The 14,572-nt window shown below is 48.5% G+C and overlaps 1 protein-coding gene across 1 annotated transcript in view; it reads right to left on the bottom strand.

The window, feature by feature from the left end:
- CLIC4 (chloride intracellular channel 4) overlaps positions 1–7,328 on the bottom strand; it is a 31,183-nt gene extending 23,855 nt beyond the window's left edge. Inside the window, exon 1 of the mRNA XM_075437963.1 lies at positions 7,176–7,328. Within this exon, the coding sequence (XP_075294078.1) occupies positions 7,176–7,247 (72 nt within the window). The 5' untranslated portion in view covers positions 7,248–7,328. The remainder of the gene's footprint in view (positions 1–7,175) is intronic.
- Positions 7,329–14,572: the final 7,244 nt, after the last annotated feature.

Genomic DNA, 14,572 nt, shown 5'->3' with positions numbered 1-14,572 from the left:
GTTCTACCTCCCTCGGGAGACAGTATCCAAGTTCTTCAGCTGCAGAGTAGAACTTCCTCCTTCGGGACATTTTGCCTTATCTCATTAAGCTCCAGTACAGCATGTCTCACTAAGGCAGCTAATACATCACTTTGAAAGACTACAGAAATATATTTATGCTTGCTTTGATTTTATTCTTAGACAAAACCACGTAAAAAACTATTTCCTTTATTTAAGAAAAGCAGCTCTCCAAAGCACAGACCATCAAACACCAGCCAAAATAGTAATGCTTTAACAGAGCCAAAAAACTCTGAAGCTGATCCAGTAGCACTGACTGATCTCATTAGCTCTCCTCATGAAAATATACAGATATGACTTCACTCCTGGATTACACTCCTATATTTAGTTTATACCTAATATGGTTATTCAGTGCACAGAACTAAGTCATTTCCTTTCCTCGTGTAAAGTTCCTTGCCCTTTGTCTAGCCAACAATACAAGGAATAAGTTTGAACTCTCAGAGAACTCACACACAAAGACATTTGGAACTAATAGCAGTTCAGCTTATGTTTTTCACTTCAGCATAAACAAATGCAGCATTCAGAGCCCTAAAAATCAGATTTTGCCACAAATGCATGTTTGGCCCAAATTAAAAAAACCCAAACAACTAAAAACAAATTCAAAAAAATGTAACTATTAACTTTTTTAGGAAAAAATGTATTCTAAATAAAGGATTTAAACCTCCTGAAGTCAAAGCTCTATTTAAACTCCTAACAAGGCAACCTAATGACATTGGGTTTAGGTGTTTTAACTGTTAAAATGTTCACAAACACTTAATACAACAAATGAGCACAGAGTGAGTACCTAGCATCTATTTTAAGAGTGAAACTGTATCATTCTAAAGTGAAGAATATGCAAGAAAAAGAAAAAACTTGATTAGGACAATAAATTGTTTATTATAAGTTATTTATAAAGAACTTTGAAGATAAAAATCAAATTAGATGGATAAAAGTACAGATGTAAACTATTTTTCCATGGACGGTCAACTTGCAACCAACCGCCATCTTAATTAAAGTGTGTTGTCTTAGGCAAATGAAGTGTCTACACTGGCAGACAAAAGCACCTTACTTTCTATAAAACTTTAACTGGACGATGTTGGAGAATTGCACTGCTTGGCTGATTATCAGCTGCAGGGCAAGAGGGAACATCTACCGCAAAAAAAAAAAGAGATAACAAAACTGTACTGCCAAGTACAGTTACCCAGTCTTAAAAGTAGTTCTTGCGGAGCCCAGCCATAACTGGGAATTGATGTTGCCACTGTTATAAAAGTGTGTAGGCCTTGAGTTAATAACATCATGATAAATGTCTCTTAAAAGAGAATGTGAACGTGCTCACACTGGTGAGAAAATGACAGCCCAGGGCTCTTTTTGTCCGTTTTAACTAATGTACACTTACAAAAATCAAACTTGCAACCTCAGAGTACAAAAGTCATTTTCCAAAGTACACAGATTACTATTTAGCTAGAAGTTCAACGAATTCCCCAACTAGACTCCCCCAAACACAGATTTTTATAAGAGACAACACAGTCTTCAAAAATCCACAAGTTCAGCTACAGAACCAACTATTTCCCTGCTCACCCAAATCACACCAAAAGATAGACAGTAATAGTCTTCAAATAAAGAACTCCCTCTTTCCTCACTGCTTCCTTCCACAAGATCTGGTCAGGATAACCAGTGAAAGACTAGACGGTGACACTGAGTTGCTTCAGGCTGAGAGCGTAACGATTACTAACTTCTGAGGATGCTAACACTGCCACAGTGCTGTCCACCAAGGGACTATCAACCCTCCCACCCACTGCCTGACTGTGAAACGGAGTTTACATAAACATTCATCCTGTCTACATGTTCTTTCTCAACAATCAATTACCTTTATGTACAGACAAGACATCTCAAATTTTAAGAGGATTCTCCTCTTTAAATAGCTTCACAAGAACTTTGGTGTTAAGTATGCTTTTCCCTGCTTCTGTGAATTCCTTCCTGCGCGCACACACAATCGCAGACTGACAGACAAAAGCATCAGGAGCAAGACTTGAACTGCTCAGATCCTTGATGTGGATTTACCCCGACTTTTGATAGGTTCCAGGCCCTAAAGTTTGTCCCACAATACGTGCTCTGATACACAGGCTTCTCTTACCCCTTCAAGCCTCCAACGCAGAGCCTGAAACATGCCCCATGTGGGCAAACCGAGGACAAATATGTCTTTTACAGCAGTGTCTACACCCAAAGAATGCATGGATGGCTTAGAGCACTTGTATACACCATGGAGCAAATGACTCAGAAGCACCCGCAGCTGACCGTAGGATCCCAGCCGGCAGATTAGCATGCTGTGAAGGGCACGGAGCTGAAATTCAGGAACTCGGCCAGTTCCCAGACCACTTTGTGGGGAAAGGAGGAGAAATGGTCGAGTGTCAGACATCTCAACTGCAAAGCAAAACAAGTTCTCTTGACAATCTAACTAAGCTATCTAAATATTAATCATTAGAAACAGGAAGATAGATGCCAGTGAATAAAACCATTACTGTTGAAGTGTCTTCAGCAGCAATTTCTGACTGAAGAAGAGCTAATAATCAGCGTAATCCCTTTGAAAATGATTGTAAGGAGTTTTTCAGCTTACTTGCCAATGTTTTGCAAAAATATTAACATTTACACTTGAGACCATCTCTGTATTTTTAAACAATACTGTACCAAGTGCACCAGTAACTGCTAGTATCGATTCCAATCAAAAAGCCAAGGAGGTTTCTGGCCATGAGGCCTTTCCCAAGCAGAATTTAAAGACATACAATTTGCTGGCCAAAGGAGGAAAAGGCCTGATTTACAACAACCAAGAATGGGATGTACCAAGATGGTTATGCTTCAGTTCATGAAAGGATCTTTTACAACACTCCAGTATTTGTTCACAGAAAATAAGCCAGCCATGAAATTTTTCTACCTATACCAAACACATATCAAAGGCAGACTGAGAAGGTTCTCAGGTGCTGAGGTTATTACATCAAAAGCTCCAAAGGATGATCTGGTATGTAAGGAGGAGACTTATCTAATAAAATTATCAATCTTGCCCCTGACAAGACTATCTCTGAGCAGCAACGCTGCATGTCTCTAGTCTTGTTATTTCCTTATAGTGATGTTCCTTTTAATTTTACAGCTGTATTGTAGTTGAAAAAAACAACAAACAAACAAAACCAAGTACAACAAACAAGATGGTGGGATTAATTGTTATAAACCAATATACAGCAGCTATACTACTCCAGAATGGCAGACCAGAGCTTACGTAAGGATACGCACAGGCAATGAGCTACCGTTAAGACAAAGGCAGACCTGAATGCGTGCAACTCAGACAAATCACACTCCTCCTCTCACCCAGCCCTGAGCTGATATCAAGTCTGCAGCTAGAGATGCAAATGCACACATCTCTTTCCTGCCACTGGCTCCAACATTTAACTGAACAAAACGGACCCAGATCGCAGAAACCAAACAGTTCACCTGCCAAATCTGTTTAGTTCAGATATGCAAAAATGTAGACAAGCTTCTGCTACAATCACTTGGAGTGGTTTAGAGTAAGGTATTTATTAAATGTGAAATCACAGCTTTTTTTCTACTGACAGTACAATACACAGGTAAACAGATAGTAGACACTATCTGATTTTCAAAACAGGTGCCCAATTTCGCAATGACATCTTATTTGAAAGCTGCCAGAAATCCAAGGTCTAATTAATTTGCAAGTATACACACGTTACACAGTTGAAGAAGAGAGCACCTTCCTTAATGGTTACGTACATCTACTATAACCCGTCTCATGTCAGCAGATACACAACTATGAATTTCTTGTTTGTTGACTCTGTTGTTTTTTTTCTGTAACACTGAACCTGTTGACCATCTGTGTCTTCACCTTGCTATTACAAGAAGAATGTAATCACTGACTGCCTCCAAGAACACCAAGGGCTGAGCTTTGGGCAGCTCCTTTGCACACTGCCTTAAGGAAACTGCACAAGTAGTTTTGTAAGCTCCGTCCTGTGGTTTCCACAGATGAGTGGTTCTATTTGACCAAGTCAGTCCACCACACTTTTCATTTACAATCAAAATCGACACACGATCAACTAAATTGCAGTTATTACAAGTGGCCTATGCAAGTTGTATTCAGATCACAACGCTCGAGTTCATTACAATGCAGCCTTCACTACTTTAAAAGGCCACCAGGGCATATAAAAATATTCTTGTTATACAATGGAAGTGGGCCTCCCTCATTAATAAAACATGCAAATCTCTAAGGAAACTAAATGAAATCAGGCACATCACTAGTTTCTCCTAATCAGCTCTCAGAGGAAAGACCTGAAAAATATTTACACTTAGTTTAAAAGAGACCACAGGCTGCCCACCAGCACTGTAATGAAAAAGCTGCTGAAGCTACTCATTATATGAGACTAAGAAACAGATCATTCACCTCAGTTTCAGCACTGTAACACATTTTCTCACCTACATAACCCTAATTCTGCACATACTTTATCACAGACTATGAAAATACAATTTACAGCAGACTGACACACTGCCTTCTTGAACAAATCAAAGCAATTTGCTGGTGACAAACAGCCCTATATAGTTATTCGTAACTGAAACCTAAGCACGTGTGTACTCCTCCCCATGCTGTGCCCATCCTATTTTGTTACTGATCACAACTTAGTAAGATTCAAACCCAACATTTTGGGCATGAAGCCAAACAGTTTCTCTTGCTTCACAGGTTTGTTTCTCAAGCTTTAATCCATACCTTAGTTTCATCTTAGTCTGGCTGCTACAATCCTTTGTGTGCAGGTCATACAGTTACCGCCCTTCAGCCGCAGGCATTTGGCAGAGATTTCTTTTTTGGTCAAGAAGTCTTTCCACTACCTCTATCTTCAGAGCTTTGCTGACTAACAGTGCACAGGTAGAACCAAGACCCTGTATACTGTTTGAGAAGTGATAACGTACATTGCGAAATGCTCTAGCACTCAGTAACTTCAGACTATTTCTAGCTTGTATCCATAACCAGGTTTTGAAAACCGTGCAACAGACTAAAGCAGAAACTGAGTTTTCCTTCTATGGGGGAAAAATTGACTAAAAATCTAGTGCTTTTCTAGACAGATGCTATTAGTTTTATTGAATAACCATAAATATTCTGCTTGCATTTTATGAAATGACCATCTTAATGAGACAGGTAGAAAACCAGACTTCTATTAGCTTTACAAAACCACTGTTCCAATAATTCTTAACAGCTTCAATAAAGTGTGGGACAGGCAGCAACACCCAGACAAAACAACTATTTCGGTCTGTCTGCTGGGGTGGGGGGTGTTCTTCCTCTGCAGGATTTCACAGGGAAATAACCTTTGCCTGAAGATCATGAAGGCAGACAAGAATAAGTTCTTTTTTAACCTGAATTCTATCCTAAAGGCAGACAGTATACAGCTTGCAGCAGTCATTCATAACACTGGGAAAAGGCTTCCTTGAGGGAGATACTACTCACTGATAAACCCAACTATAGCCTTCTTAAATCTGCACCAGTAACGAAGTTTCAATTGAGAGGGACAGAAAATTTCCCTGCTTTTCCTCTATCACACAGTCTAACACCTTTACTCATCCAAAACTGATTTAATCAGAACCCATATATCTTTCTAACAACTAATTTTACACGTTCTTCCATGCTACACCTCATGCATGAAATATCCACTTTAAACAGACCCAAAAAGCTTATGTCCCCTGCCCCCAAATCCTTCTGCCATCAATCACTGCTCTAATTTGTTTAAGAATAAGAAAAATCGGCCAATGAACTTTAGGGTAGATGAAGATAAGTTGGCACATTATATCAGAGAAGCACTGCTATAAATAATTCAAAGTAATCTGTAACTTAATTGCTATATTGGTAAGTTCTAACCTGTACACCAAGAACCTAAATTCTGACTAAAATCAGGTCTGGAATCCTCCACTGCAATGCTCTCCTTGGGTCCCCTTACTGCCTCTTGAGACTACTAAGAAGTCCCAAATGGGAAAATTTCAATATTTTTAGAGTCTCATTCAATAAAGAAATTCTCTAGTTAATAACTTACTCGCAAAGCTCTACCTAGTCTGCTGGAAATTGTCATGTTTGTCATCATGGCTTTTATACCAAGCAATTCCCAAGTTCTCAGATTTCTATTATTTTCTCACTGCAACTGAAAGAAACTTCAGCTGACAAATTAAAATATTCTTGTTTCTACAGAAGTTTTCTTCAACGTAAGTCTGAGCATCAAAAAAAAAAAAATTAGCATCGTTTACTCTCAGCACTTTTGATATGAAGTCAAAGGAGGATGCTGCATCACTAGAGCCCCAGAGGATGCAAAATATTGCATCATACTGCAATATGTAAATGTAAAAGACGCGGGGACACCAGACGGTACCTCTGCCAGATAAGGGCAGCACAACACACGCTCGCTCTCCTGGTTCGGCGGACAAACCGGCGAAGCGTTTCCACGCTGGGTTTCTGACACAAAAGCAGACTTTTCAGGCGTGGGACTGAGCGAGAAGCAACTCGCCTTTCCACCACCTCCACGCAGGGCACACGACGCGGGGAGCCGAACCGAGAGGGGACGGCTTCGCGGTGCCGCAGCATTCCCTCCCGGGAAGGAATTTTCCAGCAAACGCACGCAGGCACGCTTTTTTTTTTTTTCAAAAGTGACTTCTCCGCTTATAGCCCGCTCATCCCCCTGCGGACACTGACTCGGGGCCGGCTCCCCACACTCCCCTCCCCGCGGCGGGCACACGCCCTCCCCTCCCCTCCCCGCCACGGGGCCCTTTTGTGCGCGGAGACCCCGCGGCCAGGGCCGGGCCGTCGCCTGCCGCTGGGCCCTAAGGGGAGCCCCGCGCTCCCACCGCCCCCGGGGAGCTTGGACGGGGGGTACAAAGGGGCTCCCCGCACCCAGCACGGCGGGGGGGGCCCCGACAGCAGGCAAGGGCGGGGGTGGCAGAGGCGGCGGGGCCCGCCCGGGAGGAGCGGCCCCGAGTCAGTCGCTGAGGGAAACTCGGAGCCCCCCTGGGCGGGAAAACGGCGGTTGGGGGAGGGGGCGCCCAACGGTCGGAGCGCGCGCTCCCCTCAGCGCCCAGACGGGACGGAACGGGACCCGCTCCCGCCGCCTTACCTTGACGAAGAGCTCGATGACCGGCTCCTTGTCGCCCTCCTTCAGCCCGTTCACCGGCACGGACAGCGCCATGCTGCAGCCGCCGCCTCGCCCGCCGCTGCCAGCCGGGACGGCGACACCGCACCGCTCCCCTCGCCCGCCCTGCGCGCGACTGCACCCGGCCCCGCCCCAGCCGCCCAGGCGCCCGCCGGGGCCGGCGCCGGAGGGCGGGGCCTGCGCTGAGGGGCGGGGCCTGTGACAAAGGGGCGGGGCCGACGCTGAGGGGGCGAAGGCTGCAATGGCGGGCCCCGGGGCGCGGTGCTGGCTGAGGCGGGGGGGTCCCGGGTCGGGCAGGGCCGAGGGACGCTCCGGGGGTGGTGGGGGTACGCCCCCGGGGTGAGGGGGCACACTGCCCGCTGCTGGTGCGCTGCCCGATGACCTAACGTCTGGGAGCGGCCTGCTCGGGCCCGGCCTTGGCGGAGGCCGCAGCCCTGTGGGCGCTGCCAGGCCCAGGGAGGGGGCCGCGGCTGCCTACACCCCCCCACACACACCGCCCGGCCCCGGGGCTGTAGCCCTGCCTCGCTTGTGGGGAAAAGCTTCAAAACTGGAAATTTCCCCCTCTCGCCCCCGCCGGGACCAGAGCGGCAGAAACAGCTTCTTTCCTGGCTGGGGGAAGAAAAAAAATAAATCTATTTCCAGAGGCAGGGAGGAGTGTTTCCAGCCTAGTTTCTCCCTCGCTATTAAGGTCAGGGACTGAGGAGCTGGACAGAAAAGGCGCAGGAGAATTGGGCGGAACGTCTGAATGAAATGAAACCGTTTGCCCTTTCCAGTCTTTTCACCGAAATAGCACAGGGCAGCGCACGGCCTGCGATCACATTTTCCCCATGCGACTTGGTGCCTGCGGAGGCCAAGCCGTTGCGAACAGAGCGGCTTTTATGCCTCGGCAGCACCCGCCCTCGCTCCCAGCCCTTCCGTTTTTTTCAGGAGCTCAGACTCTTGTATTTTTAATAGTCTGAGTCCGGCTGCACCTGAATGTCTCGGCAGAGCCGTTCCCAGGGTTGGATGCGCTGGGGCTGTGGGATACCCCGAGGTGGCACGGAATGGCTTGGAGCGTTCCGCCTCTGCTGCTTTCAACGCCGTCTGTGACCCAGCGCTGGGACGAGCCTCCCTGTAATTTGTACCCAAATGCATCCGTGCAGGCAGGAATGGCTCGGGATGAAATGGTTACCGATGGCACATTCACTGGTAATAACAAAACCTTGCAGCTCTCCAGGCGTTTTACTGCCCTCAGTTCTGCATAACCGGATGACTTTAAGCAAATTTCTTCTTTGAATGCTCTTGAATTGCTCATTTGAAGCAGGAAAAACTGCTGTCAGCCCCTCTCCCGGTGCTGGCAGGGCTGGGCAGCCGATGTGACAAAGATCTCCACATTCCCTTTCCTGCAGCTTCTGTACAGCCCTCCTCACCTCGGCGGACTCCGGGGAGTCGGTGGAAGACTCGTCTCTGTTTGTTTTACAGAGAGTCCAAGGAATCTCGCTGATTCATGGGGTGGGACAGCCTAAATTGGGAATCGGTGTGTCACTGTAACCAAACCGATCTGGGAGCAAGGCAGGACCGTGCAGTCCAGCCCTGTCCAGGAACCGCCCTGAATAACCACCCTTAAATTAATTGCAGCCTGTACCACAAAGGACACCGTCCTTAGAACGTGGCTGCTACAGATATGAGGGAAAAACAGTTCCCTGAGTGGGATTGTCACAGAGACCTTCCACAAGCATCAGTTTGGGGGCTTTACGTTCACTTTTTCCACACAGCAGAGTAAGAAATTGGGGTCAAATATCCCCAGTAGACTCAGGAACTGGTAGTGAGGGGCTTTTATTGCCAGGCTATTGCAGCACGCTGGCAAGGGAAAGTCGTTATCCTCTGCTGCTTCTCCAGTGTCTGCGGGGAAAGTCAAGAGCCGAGTCCTCTGAACTGGCGCTGAGCGGCACCAGGATGAGGAGCACGGAGCCAGCTACCCCACTCAGAAGGCCCAAGCCTTCCTCTCCGCGCTTCGCCATCCTCCTCCACCAAAAGTTAAAACATCACAGGCTTTTGTAAAACTTGAAATACTTTCTAAGGCTCCCCAAAGCAAAGAACCACCTCGCTTTGAAAAGGCAGTGGTTTCAGTACAAAGAAATCGCTCTCCCACGCCGCCGCTAAAGGTGGGTGTGGAGCAACAAAACTGGGGTCTGCAAGGCACTCTCTGCTTGCTCGTGTTTTACCAGCCACACAAAGGAGCTGCCAGGGCCGTGTTTTCCTCACTGCCACTGAATTTCTTCTCGAACAGAAGAGTCTGCATGCTGTTACCTTGCAGAGAAGCTAATAGCTGCCTTATTTCATTTATATCCAGCTGCACCAGCCTTGTCTGTTGCTTAACATCTTTTCAGTTATTTCACTTGTAGGTGACATTTTCCTGGTTTCCAGCTGCCACCTACCAAACCCCTCATCTTCCCCATTCAAACGAAACCTCTTTCTCTAACGACGCTCAGAACGGTTTTGAATGTTGAAAGCTCTCGATTCCTTCCTAGCTCTGTAATTGCTGCTTATGTTATTCTGGAAGATTTTTTTTCAAGAATACTTAGTATTAATTGGTCCAAGCTTTACAAAATAAATAACCAGTCCTCCTAACGATCCGTGGGGGAAGTGAGCATTACCCACCTTTTACAGCTGCGAGGAATGAGTCAGAAAAGTGAAGTGACTTATTCAAAGCTAAATTTGCACCGAGTCGGGGAGTCACAACAAAGCAATTCTGGCCCCCCCACCTATGCTCAGATCAGGAGGTCGCTCCCTCTGTATTATTTTATGCTGTATTGAGAATGCTTATTTCCATTTGGCAGAGCAGCAAAACAGCATATGATTGTTTCACTTCTCTAGCACTTTTGGCCTTTATGCAGCAATTTTCCATCTCCAGCTTCCCGAGTGCTTTTGAAACTGGAGGCATCAGATGCTAAAGATATCAAAGCAAGCGCTCTCCTGCCCCGGCCCTCGCTGTGCACGTTCAGCCGGTGGAATTCGCTGCCGCGTTGATCCCGGGGCTCAAAGATGGCTGTTTATTTCTGAGGGGAATTTTTCAGGCCCTGGAGGAGCTCTGCGTGTGGTCATGTTGCAGTTCAGTGGGACCGCATGCTGTATGAACATCCCGGCTTTTAAGCGTAATTAAACTGCTTCGAGCGGGGTGCTGAGGACGGTTGGGAAGGCAGAATGCAGCATGGCAGCTCGCTGGACCACCCGGTGCCGGCTGTGGCTGGACACGAGAGCCTGGCCTGACCGTCGGGTTCGTTATAGCTCTTTAAATCAATGGTAGATGGAGCTGCGAGAAGAACCTGCCCACGGACACCTATTAAAAGAAAGGCAGAAACGACACGCCCTGGTTTAAAAATACCGACATTCTCATTCCAGTGCTAATTCGGGTTCTGGGCTTGTCTGCAGGCTGGGATGCTGCAAAGTCCTTCCCTGGAGACGTGAAGCGGAAGAGCAGCGACCGCAGGCCCAGAGACTGCGTGTCCCGGATGCTCTGCTGCGATGGTGCCCCTTCAGCAGAGTAACCCCGTGAGCTCCAGTTTCCTTAAGCCTCCCACCCAGATACCGAACGAGATTTTGGGCTCTATCCATCACCTGCCACCTAGGATGCACTATTTTGTTATTGCTCATTCGTATTTTATTATCCCTGTGTTGAGCAGTGTTTGTTTTTGAAGCGATCGGAGGGTGTTAGCCCGCCAGATTTACAGGGAGTGCGGGGGAAATCAAACTTCTGCTTGTGTCAGACTGTTTGCGGTTTGCTGTAACTCCCAACCAGCTGTCCCTGGATCGCTCATTTCCATCCGGGGCGGGTGCCAAATTTTAGCATTGGCTGCAGGCTCACGGAGCTGGTCCCACAAGGCGCTGAAGTGAGCAGCTGAGGACGTGCAGCACCGCTGGAACCAGACCCACAGTTGACAGCTGACACTGGTGAAAAACAGAGTGGAAAACAGCTCTCTGCTGTGGGCTGAGGCAGAATTAGAGGAGCAGAGGACACATCCCGTATCATTATGTGGGAAGGTGACTTCATCCCACAACTTCTGGGTCGCTCCCCTTTTGCTCGGTCCAAGTTAACGCCGCTCCAGGCACAGAGGTTGGAGGACTAAATGTTTCTAGGAAATGTTAATCCAGAACTTTTAGTGGCAGTAATTGCAGCTTGGAGTCACTCCACAATCGATGTACTTTCCATGCAATAGCATGCTTTTGCTTTCTGGTTACTGGCATATGGTCCTTACCCCAGGGAGCTGGACGGTAATTAATGCATTTTGTGGTTAAATGTTTGGACTCAGCGTCTCACGGCACCCGAGGAGAAAGGAGGTGGACAAAGCAGGCATTGTCTGCACGTTTCCCTGGGCTGCCTTAGGTCCCCTACATCGAGGCACGGTGGGGGCAGGTTTACAGGAACACTGACACAGGCAAAGCTTTTACCTCGCTTCTTTTAGCATCGCTGAAACACTGGGCAAGTTAAACCGCTTGGCATCTCCCCATGCTTGGAGGCGATATCCAAGGAGGGGAAAAGGAGAGCTGGCTCTCAGGACCACGCGTACAACGCAAGTAATTGAATGCCCGGCTCTCCTCTTTCAGCGTAAGGCTGTTGCCATGCCTCTTGTCGCCTCTCCGTGTGTTTCTCACTGCCCTACTTTCAAAATTCAGATACCAGCCTTTTCTCTACCGTGAGCATCAGGAAACAAGGAGTTCAGCTTCACCGCTTTGTAGACAAGGACTTGGAAAGGACCAAGAGACAGAGTTCAAGCTTCAGTTAAGAGTGGAGGGAGCTGGAAGCCGAGTCTGGGCGCTGGGAAACTGCCTGGGATGCATCCCTGCAGCGGCACAGCGCAGACACACGCCCCCAGGCGCCTGGAGTTCGTGCAAGAAAAACCCCAAATCTATTGCAGTTCTGGTCTGAAAAGTTATTTGGGAAAAAAAGACACTGCTTCCTGTGCCTGCTGAAGTAAAATCTGTGTTTCTCCACCCTTATGTACAGAAGTTGCCTGAAAGTAAATAAATTAACGTCATGGGCTGTTTTCTTTTAAGGTTAGTCTGCAGGTGACACAAAGAGCTGGACTGATAGCATGATTGGGCTAAAGAAAAAACATTAAGCAACCTGCTTTGCTCAAAATAAAAATACTAACTTTGCCTGGCTTTGGTTGCTTAACTGCTTAAATCAGCCACGTTACCCTGAAGCCCAGCAATCAAATGCCACCACCTCGGTTTCCTCCTGCATTTCTGTCATCTGAAAAGCTGCCGGTAGCTGGGGACTCCCCTAATGAGCTCTTTCCATTACATCCCAGCAGCTCCCAGCTGGGTTTCAACACTGTGGACTGGCTTCTGTCATGAAGCTTAAATGGAAGAAACGCTGTTTGATGTGGCTTTTTAATGGTCTGCAAGTTCTGTAAAAGACCCCAGGGGAAGAGGTAGTGCCGAAAGCCAGAGCGCAGCGCCGGCAGCCTCTCGTGTCCTGCGTGCTCCGTTGTGTCCGGGCAGAGAGCAGAAGGACCAGCCCCTTGCCCATCTTTCATCAGCCCGCAGATGGCATCTGCAGAGCATCAGTCCAATTAAAGTAATGACACCGAGCCAGAGTAGTTTCTCTCTGGGGTGCAGGTTAACATCAGAGCAAAAAAACCCCCAAGCCCAGCACCGGAACCTCTTTATCTCCATGCTTGCTTGAACCAAAACCATGCTACCAGCGTAGACACCTGATAATCCATCCCAATTTATTGCAGGACTGTCACCTTTAAAAACACAAACTGCTCTATGTGTTTTCTTCTCAGTGGAGATACTGCTGACATTCTTTGCACCAGAGCAAAGCTTCAAGCATGGGAGAAGCCCTTGAAGGAGAGAAGGGGGCTACTTTCTGCTCATGAGTGGCTGCCAAACACGTGCAGCTGGTGAAGGTGTGCGGTGCTACCCCACGCCAGGGCTGGGAGCCTGCAAGGAGTGGGAGAGGACAAAGCAAACAGCTCATTTGAGGTCCCAGTAAGGACCCCAGCTCATTGCACTGTGATATATGCTAAAACTCAACTTGCACCCAAGGTCTGAAATCTCTTGATTTCCACGTCTGCACACTTGGAATGAAATGGGCCCTGCCCTGACCTGGCAGAGCCTTCTACTGACCTGGCAGTTGCTGGTGTGTCAGCAGCAATCGCAGTCAGCTTGCTTCAGAGGGGCCATCAGAACAAAGTGGTTCAATTAATGCCTTCTCCTGGGGGAGTGGCTGGGGGAGGTTAAGTGATTTGCCCTGGGATCGCCTGCAGAGCAGCAGGTCATTCAGCAGTGCAGGTATGAGCTAGTCAGCATCTGAAGTTTCACATCTCCGCTACCTCCCAGGGCCGTTTCTGCTCATAGCCATGATGAGGAGCATCGTTCCTCCAGGCTCAGTTTCTCTTTCCTTCCCAGGTGCCGATGTCCAGCCCCATTTCATTCCCTCTGAACACCGACCCGAGCCCATTCTCAGCACAACCCCACTGACCTCAGCAGTGCATTTGCTCATCTGGAGTCTTAAGATGGTCCAAAGGGAGCTACACCAAGGAGGAGGTGCTGGGCTTGGTGTAGCCCTGGGGTGGGTGGCTAGACCACGGCGTGGAGGATATGGTCAGTGCCAGACCCTCACGCAGGAGGGAGGATTTTCCACCTCCTCCTCACTGCCCTAAGCACTTACCTGTTCCCAGTGCCATAAAGTGCAAGAGGGAGGCAGGTCCCTGCTCCAGCCAGGGGAAAAATCTGTCCATCCCTCGCGTCCTGCCCCGGGTAAGGAAAACAACAGTGCCCTCCTCTTTCCCCCACGGTGAGCCTCAAAACTGAACGTGGTGCCGGGGTGAACACCCTCACGCCGTAGGCACGGAAGCCCTGCGTGGTGCAACGCCATGCTGGCAGCTGCCTCTGCCCGTCGTTTCCCCAGGCAGCAGTCTCTGGCTGTTCCAGCAGCGCGGAGCCTGGAGCATCAGACAAGCGCCGGCGAAATCCCTCGGCAGATCAGGCAGCTGTCGGAAGGAGCGAGGAACCCAAGTTGTCTCCCTGGGTGCATTTGCCCCTCAAGGCCTGGCAGGCAGCAAGATAGCGATGTGACTGTTTAATTGTCTTTTTGTCACGTCAAGCAGCAGGGTTACTGGAGCCCAGCCAAGGGCCGCTTCGGGGCTGTAAATCACAGCGAAGCCGGTAACAGGGGCAGCTCTGCGGATGGGGCGAGGACTCGCAGGGAGCCCCAGACTCGGCCCCTGAGCTGTTACGTGACGTTACCCCTGCAGAAGCAGCAGTGCCTTGCAGGCTGCTGCTGTCCCGGCTCAGCCCCGCACCGCCGCGGAGGGACCTCCTGGCGAAGGGGTGAAGCTGTGCACCGCGAAGGAGGCGTCCGAATTCCCCCG

This window comes from Opisthocomus hoazin, chromosome 17 (assembly GCF_030867145.1).
Source record: "Opisthocomus hoazin isolate bOpiHoa1 chromosome 17, bOpiHoa1.hap1, whole genome shotgun sequence".
Classification (NCBI taxonomy): Eukaryota; Metazoa; Chordata; class Aves; order Opisthocomiformes; family Opisthocomidae; genus Opisthocomus; species Opisthocomus hoazin.
The sequence above is the reverse complement of the archived record's forward strand: the minus strand, read 5'-3'. Positions and strand labels throughout refer to the sequence as shown.